The sequence below is a fragment of the Leopardus geoffroyi genome, chromosome C2 (assembly GCF_018350155.1).
Source record: "Leopardus geoffroyi isolate Oge1 chromosome C2, O.geoffroyi_Oge1_pat1.0, whole genome shotgun sequence".
In the NCBI taxonomy this organism is placed as follows: domain Eukaryota; kingdom Metazoa; phylum Chordata; class Mammalia; order Carnivora; family Felidae; genus Leopardus; species Leopardus geoffroyi.
Window position 1 is genome coordinate 604,208 of NC_059333.1, and position 11,737 is coordinate 615,944.

The 11,737-nt window shown below is 48.7% G+C and overlaps 1 protein-coding gene across 4 annotated transcripts in view; it reads left to right on the plus strand.

The window, feature by feature from the left end:
* LSS (lanosterol synthase) overlaps positions 1 to 11,737 on the plus strand; it is a 46,164-nt gene that overhangs the window by 25,758 nt on the left and 8,669 nt on the right. For 2 of the 4 annotated variants that reach the window (XM_045501072.1, XM_045501071.1), the window contains exons 17-21: positions 3,828 to 3,893; positions 4,422 to 4,502; positions 5,037 to 5,207; positions 6,164 to 6,242; positions 6,805 to 9,579. In XM_045501072.1, the coding sequence (XP_045357028.1) occupies positions 3,828 to 3,893; positions 4,422 to 4,502; positions 5,037 to 5,207; positions 6,164 to 6,242; positions 6,805 to 6,936 (529 nt within the window). In that variant the 3' untranslated portion in view covers positions 6,937 to 9,579. Of the gene's footprint in view, positions 1 to 3,827; positions 3,894 to 4,421; positions 4,503 to 5,036; positions 5,208 to 6,163; positions 6,243 to 6,804; positions 9,580 to 10,586; positions 11,651 to 11,737 lie in introns of those variants that run through there. The other 2 variants (XM_045501069.1, XM_045501070.1) reach the window with 2 other exon arrangements.

The window sequence follows — 11,737 nt, forward strand, 5'->3', positions numbered from 1 at the left end:
TGCTGGGATTTTGATTGGGATTGCATTGAATCTATAGATGAAGTTGGGAATATCTTTGATTTCTTTCATTGGATTTTTGTACCTTTTCTGTTATAGATATTGTACATATTTTGAAAGATACATACCTAAGTATTTAATTTTTGTTCTTGATGCTAACATAATTGATCTTGTGATTTTAATTTCAGAATTGCTCATTGCTGGTAGAATTGTTTTTTGTCTATTAACCTTGTATCCTGCAAGCTTGCTATGATTGTTTAATAGTCCAGAAGTGTTTGGGTTGATTCTTTGGGATTTTCTATACAGATAATGGGATTTTCTACATAGATAATCATGTCATCTGTGAACAGGCACAGTTTTATTTCTTCCACACCAATCTATATACCATTTCTTTGCTTGTCCTGTTACATTGGCTAGGACTTCCAATATGATGTTGAAGAGGAGTGGTGAGAGGGTACATCCATGTTCTTCATCTCAGCAGGAAGGCATCATTTCTCACCATTAAGTGTGATGTTAGTTGTAGGTTTTTTGTAGCTGCTCTTTATCAAGTTGAGGAACTTCTTTCTATTCCTAGTTTGCTGAAAATTTTTAATCATAAATAGGTGTTAGATTTTGTCAAATACTTTTGCAGCTATTGATGTGATCATGTGATTTTCTTTTTCAGCCTAGTTGATTTAATAGAGTATATTAGTTGATTTTTGAATGTGGAATCAGCTTTATGCACCTGGGATATCGTTTGTGGTATATAATTCTTTCATGTTATTGTATTTGATTTGCTAATACTCTTGAGGATCTTTGTGTCTGTGCTGCTGGGAGATAATGTTCTATAGTTTCCCTTTCTTGTGATGTCTTCGCTTTTGGTATTCAGGTGATGCTGTCCTCATAGAATGAATCAGGCAGTGTTCCCTCTGTGTCTGTTCTCTGGAGAACACTGTAGACACTTTGTATAATTCCTTCCTTAAATGTTTAGTGGAAATCACCAGTGAATCCATCTGGGCAACTCTTTATATTCTAATTAATTGTGGCTTCTTTTGAGTCTTCTCCCTAGACCGTCCTATCACTTGCAAATGATATATTTTTCTTTGTCTTACTGCCTTGGCTAAGCCTGCATAGCAGAAGTGGCAGTAGTGGCATCTTTGTAGTATTTCCTGATGTTAAAGGGGGCTGCTTCCAATATTTCTCCATTTAGAATGATTTTTGCTGTAGGTTTTTGTTAATTACCCCTTTTCAGGTTAACAAAGTTCTTGTTTTGTAATTAAAAAAAATTTTTTTTATGTTTATTTCTGAGAGAGAGACTGACTTCAAGCAGAAGAGAGGCAGAGAGAGGGGGAGACATAGAATCCAAAGCAGGCTTCAGGCTCTGAGCTGTCAACACAGAGGCCGACGTGGGGCTTGAACTCACAAACCGTGAGATCATGACCTGAGCCGAAATTGGATGCTTAACTGACTGAGCTACCCAGGTGCCCCTTTTGATTTTTTTTTTTAAATGTTTGTTTTTGGGGGAGAGAGAGAGAGAGAGAGAAAGCATGAGTGCGAGCGGGGGAGGGGCAGAGAATCCAAAGTAGGTTCTAGGCTCTGAGCTGTGATCACAGAGCCCGACGTGGGGCTCCAACTCATGAACCATGAGATAATGACCTGAGCTGAAGTGGAATGCTTAACCAAGTGAGCTACCCAGGCGCTCCTGAGAAAGTTCTTTTTTTTTTTTTTTTTTTTTTTTTAATTTTTTTTAACGTTTATTCATTTTTGAGACAGAGACAGAGCATGAATGGGGGAAGGTCAGAGAGAGAGGGAGACACAGAATCTGAAACAGGCTCCAGGCTCTGAGCTGTCAGCACAGAGCCTGACGTGGGGCTCGAACTCACGGACCGCAAGATCATGACCTGAGCCGAAGTCGGACGCCCAACCGACTGAGCCACCCAGGCGCCCTGACAAAGTTCTTTTTAATGCTACTTTGTTAAGTTGTTTTTTCCCTCTGTTGTGAATGGGTGTTGTATTTTAGGAAATAATTTTTCTATCTCTGTAAGGATGATAAATATAATCTCTTTTATATGTTAATGTCATAGATGATTACTATAGATCTTCCTAGTGTTAAAACTCCTTTGTTTCTGGAGGTGTTTTATGCCAACTTAGTATTGCATATATCCAGCTTAGTATTGGCATATATCTATGCTGTATTCAGTTTCTTTTTTTCCAACGTTTATTTATCTTTGGGACAGAGAGAGACAGAGCATGAACGGGGGAGGGGCAGAGAGAGAGGGAGACACAGAATCTCGGAAACAGGCTCCAGGCTCTGAGCCATCAGCCCAGAGCCTGACGCGGGGCTCCAACTCACGGACCGCGAGATCGTGACCTGGCTGAAGTCGGACGCTTAACCGACTGCGCCACCCAGGCGCCCCTGTATTCAGTTTCTTAATATTTAGATTTGAATTTTGCATCTATGTTCATTAATCAATAGCCTGAAAATTGTGCTTTGCTACATCATTTTATATGGTCTGTTGGATTTGCAGAATAACAAGGGGTGTTCCTTCCTCCTGTGTTTTCTGAAAGAGTTTGTGTAACATTAGAATGATCATTGTTGGTGAGTTAGTAGAACTTACCTTTTAAACTTTTAGGCCTGGACTTCTTTTTCTGGGCAAAGTGACTCCTGTCTTTAGTAGTTGTAGAACCATCCAGGCTCCCTCTCTGCTTGAGGTGGTTTTGAGAAGCTACTTTTCCAGTAGTTTGTGCGTTCTGAGTTTTCCCATATGCTGCCGAAAGTTTTTTTATTTTCTCTTAACCTTTTAGTTTCCACTATACTTGTGGTCACATCACTCTTTGGTTGCTAGTGTTATTTATTTGTCCCTTCATCCTTTGTTATCTCTTGCTGAGTCACAACATTACTAAGACTTGGTGGCTTCAAACAGCACATGTCTGTTGCCTCACAGTTTCTGTGGGTCGGGAACCTAGGCACAGCCTAACCAGGTGCTCTGCTGCAGGTTCCATGGGGCTGCAGCCAGGATGCCGGCCAGGACCGGGATCTCATCTGAGCAGCGGCTAAGGGAGGGTCTTACGGCATTCATGTAGTTGCTGGCAGGTTTCCATTCCTTGCAAAATGTCAGCCTCAGGGTCTCATTTCTTCTCTGACTGTTGTCTGGAGCCACCCTCAGTTTCTTGCCATCTGGGCACCTCTGTGGTGTCTCATGAAGCTGGGAAGGGCCAGGGAGTCTGCTTGCGAGACAGAAGCTAGACTTCCCTGTGCCTGAGTCATGGAAGTGAAGTCCCATCAGCTTTGCTGCAGTTTGTTGTTTGGAAACAAGTCTTAGGTGCCGTCCACACCCAAGGGATGGGATGACATGGGTGTGGGTACCTGTTGGTGAAGGTCACGGGGGTCACCTTGGAGGGTGTATTTGTATCTTCACTCTGGCCTTTTCAGGGAACCAGTTATTCTCCTAAAGTACCAGTTAGACTTAGGATGGATCTCTGCCCTCAAAATCTATTATTTTCTAATTTTTCATTTCTTTTTAAAATTTCATTCTGTATATTTACTGAAACTCGTGTTCAGTGACATTATTGCGGTGAAACAGAGTTTGTCTGTATCTGTAGCTGCTTGTAATACGGGTTCATCGCTGACATTTTACTTCCCTCCTGCATTTCTTTTCACTGTCAGTTTGCTTCTCCCTCCTCTGCCTTCTCATCCCTTCTTCTCTGACCTTTGCATTTCTTCTCTCAGCTGTTGGTTTATTTTTACCTATTTTTGTAAGGGAGACCTTGCTCATTCTTCTGAGGCCGTGGGACGGGTGAACTCAGGGTGGTGGATTGCTCTGTTGGTTAGCCATCCTTCTGTGTTCCAGGGAGACGCTTGAGCAGGGCCTGGAGTTCTGTCGGCAGAAGCAGCGGGCTGACGGCTCCTGGGAAGGGTAAGTGAGCTTCCGGTTGTGTGCGTGGGATGGGAGGGCTCTGCTCTTCTGTGCTCCTGTGATGCTCAGTCGTGTGCTCCGGGAGTGAGCTGCCAGCAACAGATTTCTGGTGGGCCTTGTTCAGTTTTGAACACTTGGCCTCACCCTGGCGGTGCTTGCTCAGCTCACTGTTAAAGCGGTTTGGCCAAGTGTGTTGGAAGGGCTCGGTGGCTTGGTGCCTGGTTTGTTGTGTCTGTGATTACTCCTTCCTCTGGGTGTGCATCAGTTCTTACACTGCTTTGTGGCGGCAGCAGCTGGAGCCATCTTGTGAGGGCCGGGGGTGGCAGGTGTGTTTTCCTTGGCCTGAGAGCCTGGGGGCACTAGTCAGTTGCTTGCTGAAGGCTATGTGGATGGGTTTCTTGCAAATCACCCCAGCTTCCTTGATTCCGTGATGGAGGGTGTTCCCAAAGTCCGGCAGAATTCCTGTTGTTTTACACACCCTTCTGAATGAGACTGCAAGGCTGAGGTCCTCCTCTGTCTCCCCTCCAGCTCCTGGGGAGTTTGCTTCACCTACGGCACCTGGTTTGGGCTGGAAGCTTTCGCCTGCATGGGGCAGACTTACAGCAGCGGGTGAGTATGGGCATTTGTCCCTGCTGGAGTGAGGCTCTTTTCAGCAGGACATTCTGTTGGGGTGTCTTCCTTTGAAGTATTTTGTATTTTTCTAAGCTCATGAGCCAACAGCACCCTTTCTAGTAAAGACACTGCTCTGGGAAGTTTCTGGCTTGTGTGTGGAGGGGCACCTTGGGCTTGTGTGGCCCCCACGCCCAGTGGGATACCCTCTGGGCTGGGCTGAGAGAAGGGAGGCGGCTCAGATCTGAGCTGTCTCCAGCCACCTCACCCAGCTCTGTTTTGTGGTGTTTCGGGGTGGTCATACCTGTGCTGCATCTGCAGCCAGAGAGCTTTTCAGTTTATTTTCCCAGCATACCTAGGAGGCAGGTGTCTCTGTGCCCTTCACTTCACATAGTGGGTGGGACTGGGGTGCAGACTGCCTCCCTCCCCCCCACCATTCTCCTCCCCTTACCCCTGGGGAGGCCTGGCCAGTGGGCCATCGGGCCTGGGACCTCCCTGGAGTGACAGCATCTCCTGTCTTGCTGGTCTCTACAGGGCTGTGTGTGCGGCGGTCTCCCAGGCCTGTGACTTCCTGCTATCCCAGCAGATGGTGGATGGGGGCTGGGGGGAAGACTTTGAGTCCTGCGAGCAGCGGCGTTACATACAGAGTGCCACGTCCCAGATCCACAACACATCCTGGGCCTTGATGGGGCTCATGGCCGTCAGGTGGGGGCTGCGAGACCCATCCCCAAGTAGTGGGGTTGGGAGGAGTGGGGTGTGGGTGGCTGACCTGTGAGCAGGCGTGGGAGGAGGTGAGGCCTGTAGGGCGAGGGCATATGTCTGGCCAAACACAGGGCTTCCTGCAGAGAGGCTTGCCTTTTAGAAGACCACCCAAAGTGACAAGGGAGACAAGAGGCCTGTGTCAACAGCGTAGGGTGAGGCAAGTCCCTGTAGTTGCTGTCTTTGGGCCCTCCTACCTCCATGTGTGTGTGTAAGCACAGACACATGCACGTGTGTGCACGTGTGCATATATGCACACAGACACGCGTAGTGTCCCAGCCTGTGCGGTCTTGTTGGTTTTGAGGCCATTTGGGGAATCTTCCTAAAACTCCCTCAAAATTAGGCCAGGTCAGTGTGAGCAGGAGCAGCAGTCTGTGGGGGGACCTCTAGGGAAGGGGGCTCAGGGACCAACCCCCAATCTGCCTACCACAACCAAGCTCAGTCCTGCACCCTCAGTCCTGGGGTGTCATCCCTTTCCATGATGAGTGAGGATTAGCACATGTGGCGTGTGCGGCCCTCAGAGGGTCCTGAGGACCAGTGGGCCGGACAGCCATGAGGTTTCACCTCATTCTGTCCAAAAGAGCAGGTCTGGAGCAGGCGGGGCCATCAGCCAGCCACATGTGTGGGGCTGCCCACCTGGCCTGCTCACCTCCACATTGGCTGCCTTTTGCATTTTTCTGGGATTCTGGGTAGAAAACGTGCAGCGGTAGCCTGCGGCGTGCTAACTCTCATGGTGGGTTCTGGTTCCTTGTGTGCGTCAGCGCCAGTTCAGTCACCACGCAGGATTTCCCATCTGCCTTGTGCCAGTAGCGCAAGGGTGCGGGTGCAGGTTGGGCTGTAGCCAGAGGCGCTTCCCCCAGAGAGTGGTGGCAGGTGCACTCAGTGCCTCCTCTTCCCCCCAGGCATCCCTGCGTAGAGGCCCTGGAGAAGGGAGTCCGGTGTCTGCTTAGAAAACAGCTCCCCAATGGCGACTGGCCCCAGGTATGCTGAGGAGGTCTGAAGAGCTCGAGGCCCAGCACCGACCTCGATTTGCACGAGTGTTTTCACAGCCCTACGCTGTCCCTGTGTCCCTGGTGACCTCCTCGCGGGCGGGGTCTCAGCTTTGGGGATTTGAGATTAGTGAACACCGCCAATGAGAGCCTGTGGTGGAAGCAGGTCTACAATGAAGCCCTGGCTCGGAGGCAGGGCTGGTGGTGCTGGGCAGAGGACGCTGGATAGCCTCAGGCTCTGCCTCAGCATGGAGTGCAGGAGCACCTTCACCTGTCTCCTCTGATGTGGAGTCACGAGGTCACACGAGGCTGACCCCCTCCCTTGGATGAGTCCAGGGTTGACAGCTGTGAGGGGCTGGTAATTCAGGCCAGAGGGTTTGCTGCAGGGTGAGGGGTCCAGAGCTAGGGTGGTAGCAGGGGGATGGCCTGCAGAGGTTCCCTTGGAAACCCCCCCGCCTCTGGGAGCCTGCCAGCTCTCTTGCTAGGGTCTCTGTTCAGGGAGCCCCTTAGCCACCTGCTAGAGCCTTTGTGTTTATTTCTCTGTGATCTTTCAGGAGAATATCTCTGGCGTCTTCAACAAGTCGTGTGTCATCAACTACAGCAGCTACAGGAACATCTTCCCCATCTGGGCCCTTGGCCGCTTCTCCCACCTGTACCCTGAGAGTGCCCTTGCTGGCCGCCCTTGAGGGTGCCTGGCAGGCAGGTGGGTGGTGGGCACTGTCGTCCGGGAGGGCGGGGCAGGAAGGGGGCATCATCTCCGGTGAGCTGCAGGATCCCCTGCCCAGGGGTCCAGTGCCCCTCACAAACCCCTTCCCCGGGGTGGGACCGGGCCTGGGGCAGGGGTGGGGCCGGTGGCTTTAGGTACTTGATTTTCAGAGTAGGTTTAGTTCTTAGAAGAGCTCGTGGAGCTCAGGTGAGGAAAGGAACAAGATGAGCCATGATCCTGGCACAGTGTGTTCTGCAGCACCCAGCCAGGGTGTGCGGCCTTGCTTTGGGGCTGGGAGGGCTTTCTCCACCAGTACTTCAGTTCTTGGGAGAGGGGAGTGCGGCCTCACCTCTTCCTGCCCGGTGCTGCCCAGGAGCCAGCCCGACTGAGCTTGCCCCTAGGCTGGCTCTTCCTATTTCTTCTGTCTGTGGGGCTGAGGGACGTGATCTGTTCACCGTGGCGGCCCCGGGCTCGGCAAGGGACAGGGACCAGACTCGCCGAGTGTCTGTGGCTGTGTGGAGGGGAGTCAGATGTGGCTGCTGGCCGTGCCCTACACCCTAGGCTCACCCACGCTGCATCGTGGTCACCAGTTGTGGGCGCCAGCATCGCTCTCTCCCGAGTTTGTAGCCTGCAGTGTCTCGTGCTGACAGGCGCAGGCAGGAGACTAAGTGTGACGAGGGACAAGTGCTCGTGAGTGGTTTAGTGGTTACCACCATGGAGCACCACGTGTGCCAGGCACAGTGGAGCAGTCAGCGCTGCTGGCTGGACGGGCCTGATGCTGTAGGGTGCCCTCTTGGCCGCCGCCAATGCTCATGTCCTGGTTTGTGCTCTGAGGGGAAGTGAGGGCTGGAATTCCAGGGTGGTGCCTCTTAGGAGCTAAACCTTTCAATTCCCTTCTGGCTCTATGTCTGGTTTGGTGTGCATGGATTTGGGGGCCAGGATGGAGAAACCTGGGCTCTGGATTTGCCTTTGACCTATGAGGACAAGTGGGTCATGTGCTCAGGGCTTCGTTAGGAGTGTGGCTGTGAGGAGTCACCAAGAGCTTTGATGAGAATAAAATCCAGGCCTGGTGTTGCCCCTAGGGCCCTGCTCTGGTTGGCCACCCTCGTGCCTCTCTGCCTGTTCTTCTGTGCCACCTCCTGGATTGGTAGCCGCCCCTGACTGTGCTCCCTTGGCAGACCGTCCTCCCTCAGACAGCCAGATGTCTGAGTGTTCCTCTGCTCCTGCCATTCTCTGCCCAGATCCCTACAGGGCCATTGCTGAGACTTTGCACCATATGGCCTTGACCCTGCAGCTCTCTTGGCCTTGAGTGCCATCCCTGACTCTGCTTGGGGCTTGCCTGCTTTGGGCTTGAGCTGTTCCTTCACTAACTTCTCTTGCCCCAGGGTGGTGCTTCTGCTATGAGCCCTGCAGGGCTGGGTTTTGTGTACACGTAGATGGCCCCATCGGCTCTACTGGCTGCCACACTGTGTGGCACATAGTGGGTGTTCAGTGGATACCTGTTGACATCAGCACTTCTCCCCAGACATTTTTAAGCTCGGGTTTATTTTGGCTGAAGGAACTGTTGGGATCCCTTTGAAATCATCGGGTTTGCTCTTGCACTTCTTTTCGTGGCCCCTGTTCTCCCCAGCTGGGGTAATAGCAACATAGGTGGTGATTGACCACAGTCTGCTCCTTGAAGTGGCTGCTGCCCCTGGTAGGCTCCCAGCCGTGGCCAGATCATAGGGTTAATGAAACCTAAGAAATGAAAATCTACTTTTATACTGCAAATGTTGTTACTTCTGGGGGCAGCTACCTTAATAAATTGACATGTGATTCTTTAGAAGCATGTCACACTTGTGTTTTGTCTCATCTTGGGAAGAATCACAGATCTGGGGTTTTCAGAGACTCACTTGGATACCGTGTTGGACACTGGGCCACCACCTCATCAGTTTCAGGGGATAAGAGTAACTGCTTAAAGATGAGCAGGTGCATGTTGTTTTGAATGGAAATTATGCGCTTCAGCCTAATTAAAAATCAAGTTCTCAACAAAACAGAACAGAAATAGACAGAATGGACTCATGAATATAGAACAAACTGGTGCTTGCCAGAGGGGAGAGGATGGGGGATGAGTGAAATAGGAGAAGGGGCATAAGAACACAAACTTCCAGTTATAAAATATGTAAGTCAAATGATGGAAAGTACAGCATGAAACATATAGCTGATGATACGGCAGTCCCATTGGGTGGTGACTGCACTTACTTTGGGGGTAAGTGTACACAGTTGAATCAGTGTGGTGCACCTGAAACTAACACAACCTTGCGTGTCAGTTGTACTTGAGATTAAAAAAGAATCAGGCTCTCTTTCCTGGGAAAATCATCAAAGATGCTTGAATTCAAATTATTTTTGGTTATTGGGAGCAGATTCTGAGTATTTACTGGGAAGTTTTTGCTGGAGCCATATTAGGTTTTCTGCATTCACCAGATGTAAACTTTAAACCTTTCCTTTGAGGAATTCTCTAACTATAAATCCTTAACTCACAGTGGAAATTCAACTCTAAGAAAATACGTTTCCTTACTGAACCTAATCAATATGCTACATATATTTAAATTTTATTTAGGCAATAAAATGTTATAAAAAGTAATGCTATTTACTGTTGCTTCTTTATCCTTTTCTTATCTCAGTAGTTATGCTAATTATAGGTTAATTGGTCAGCTTGATTTATCTTTGTCTCCATCTGCAATATAAATTTTTATTCACGATTCACATTGTTTAAAAAGGAATTGAGGGTAGAAACAGAGGAAAGTCGATAGGACATGAGGCATGGGTCGGGGTCAGATTGGTTTGTTCTTATGACCTCAGTTTTGGTGCTTAGTTTTCTAGGAGGTGGCTAGAGCTTACACACAACAGCCCCAGTAGTTGGGGAGATGCTGGTCTCACCGGTTGTGGATGGGTCACAGCTAGGGCGTCTGCTCACAGTGGGATCCCACCATAGTCACCCACATAGGTGGCAATGGAAGGAGGCTGAGGATGCTGCTCTGGAGAGCACCGGGCCACTCTGTGGTATGAACTTCATGCCTGGCATTTTCACCTGGGGTTTTGGGTGCTGTCTCAAAGACTCCCTTTCATCACTCAGGAGGATATAAGGGTGATATGGATAACTTAAGGTTACCTGTTTTCTTCAGTGAAAATGATTCACCCATTAGTTTCTCCATGATGACTACTGGTGGGTGATTTCCAACCTTCCTCTGGGGACAGTGATGGCCCAGGGAGTGTCTGAAACCCATGCTTGAGACAAGTGGAGAACAGCTAGTTTGCATGGCTTCAGGTGGCCTCAGATACCTTCCCCACAACCAGGCCTTTTGTGGGAGTGAGACGCAGTGGGCTGGAGACCTTGTGTCTTTGATGCCCTCTCTGGTTCTTGGGAGGGGGTAGAGAAGTGGGGACTATTCTTGGACCATCCAGGAACAGGTGAGCACTGAAACAGCCCATGGTGGCCAGGATACTTAAAAAAAAAAAAAAAAAAAAAAAGTGCCAGTGACCTGTTGGATGATCTTGTGTGGTCCAACATGCATATGATTGGAGTCTCACAGAATGGGGTGGGAGGGAGGCAGAAAAACATCTGAGTAATCATGGCTGAAATTTTTCCAGATATGGAATATATAAACCCATAGATCTGTGATGCTCAGCAGACACAGAATAATCACACAGACGAAACATGCCAAAACCAAAACCTCCTCCAGAGCACATCATGAGTTGATGAAAACCAGTGATGAATAAAGGCTTAAAAGCAATCAAAAACAGACATGTTATATACAGGTGAACAAAGGGAAGGACAGCTGACTTCTCATCAGGTAAAATGCAAACCAGAAGGCAGTGCTGCATGACATCTTTATAAAATATTAAAAGGGAAAAACTGGTCAGCTTAAAATTCTCTATTCACAGAAAATGAAAGGGAAGGCAAAGTAGACCCTTTCCAGACAAACCAAAACTGAAGGAATTCTCCAGCAGCCTTGCCCTACAAGAAACGTTGTTTGGGCCCAAGGATAGTGATAACCAGGTGGAAACTGATCTGCACCAAAGAATGAGGCCCAGAAATGTTACGTGTAGAAGGCTTTTTCCCCTTTGTTAAAAACAAGCATACAAACAAAAACCTCTTTAAAATAGAATTAACTTTTAAAGGCAAAAACAAGAATGTGAACACGGACAAGAAATGGGCTGGAGGACAACGGCAGATGCTGCCGAGAGGGCTCCCCTTGTGTGTCAAGTGCTGCGTCCCCAAGTGACAGTATTTACCAGGACACAGATTGTTGTAAGTAAAAGGAACCTATTGTAAACCCAGAGTAAACCACTAAAAAAAAGAAAGGGGGTATAGCTAGAAAACTGATAAAGGGGACAAAATAATCCCAAAGGAGACAGGAAGAAAGAACAGACAGGACGATAGAAAATGTGATAAACCTAACTCTTGTGGACTGGATTGTGTCTCCCAACATTCATTTGGAAGAAAAGGACCTAAATTTGGATATGAGATCTTTCAGAAGATATAAGGTTAAATGAAGTCACAGGGTGGCTCTGATCTGATAGGACTGGTGTCCTAAGAAGAGATGAGGGGACACACAGGAACGACCACGTGAGGACAGAACTCTGCCCACACCTGATTCTCGGGTTTTGTGCTTTCAGAACTGTAAGAAAATAAATTTCTGTTGTTAAAGCCACCCAGTCTGCTGTTTTGTTATGTAGCCCTAGAAAACTGCCGCACCAACCATTTGAGTAATTTTACTAATTGAAGGGCCAAGTGCTCT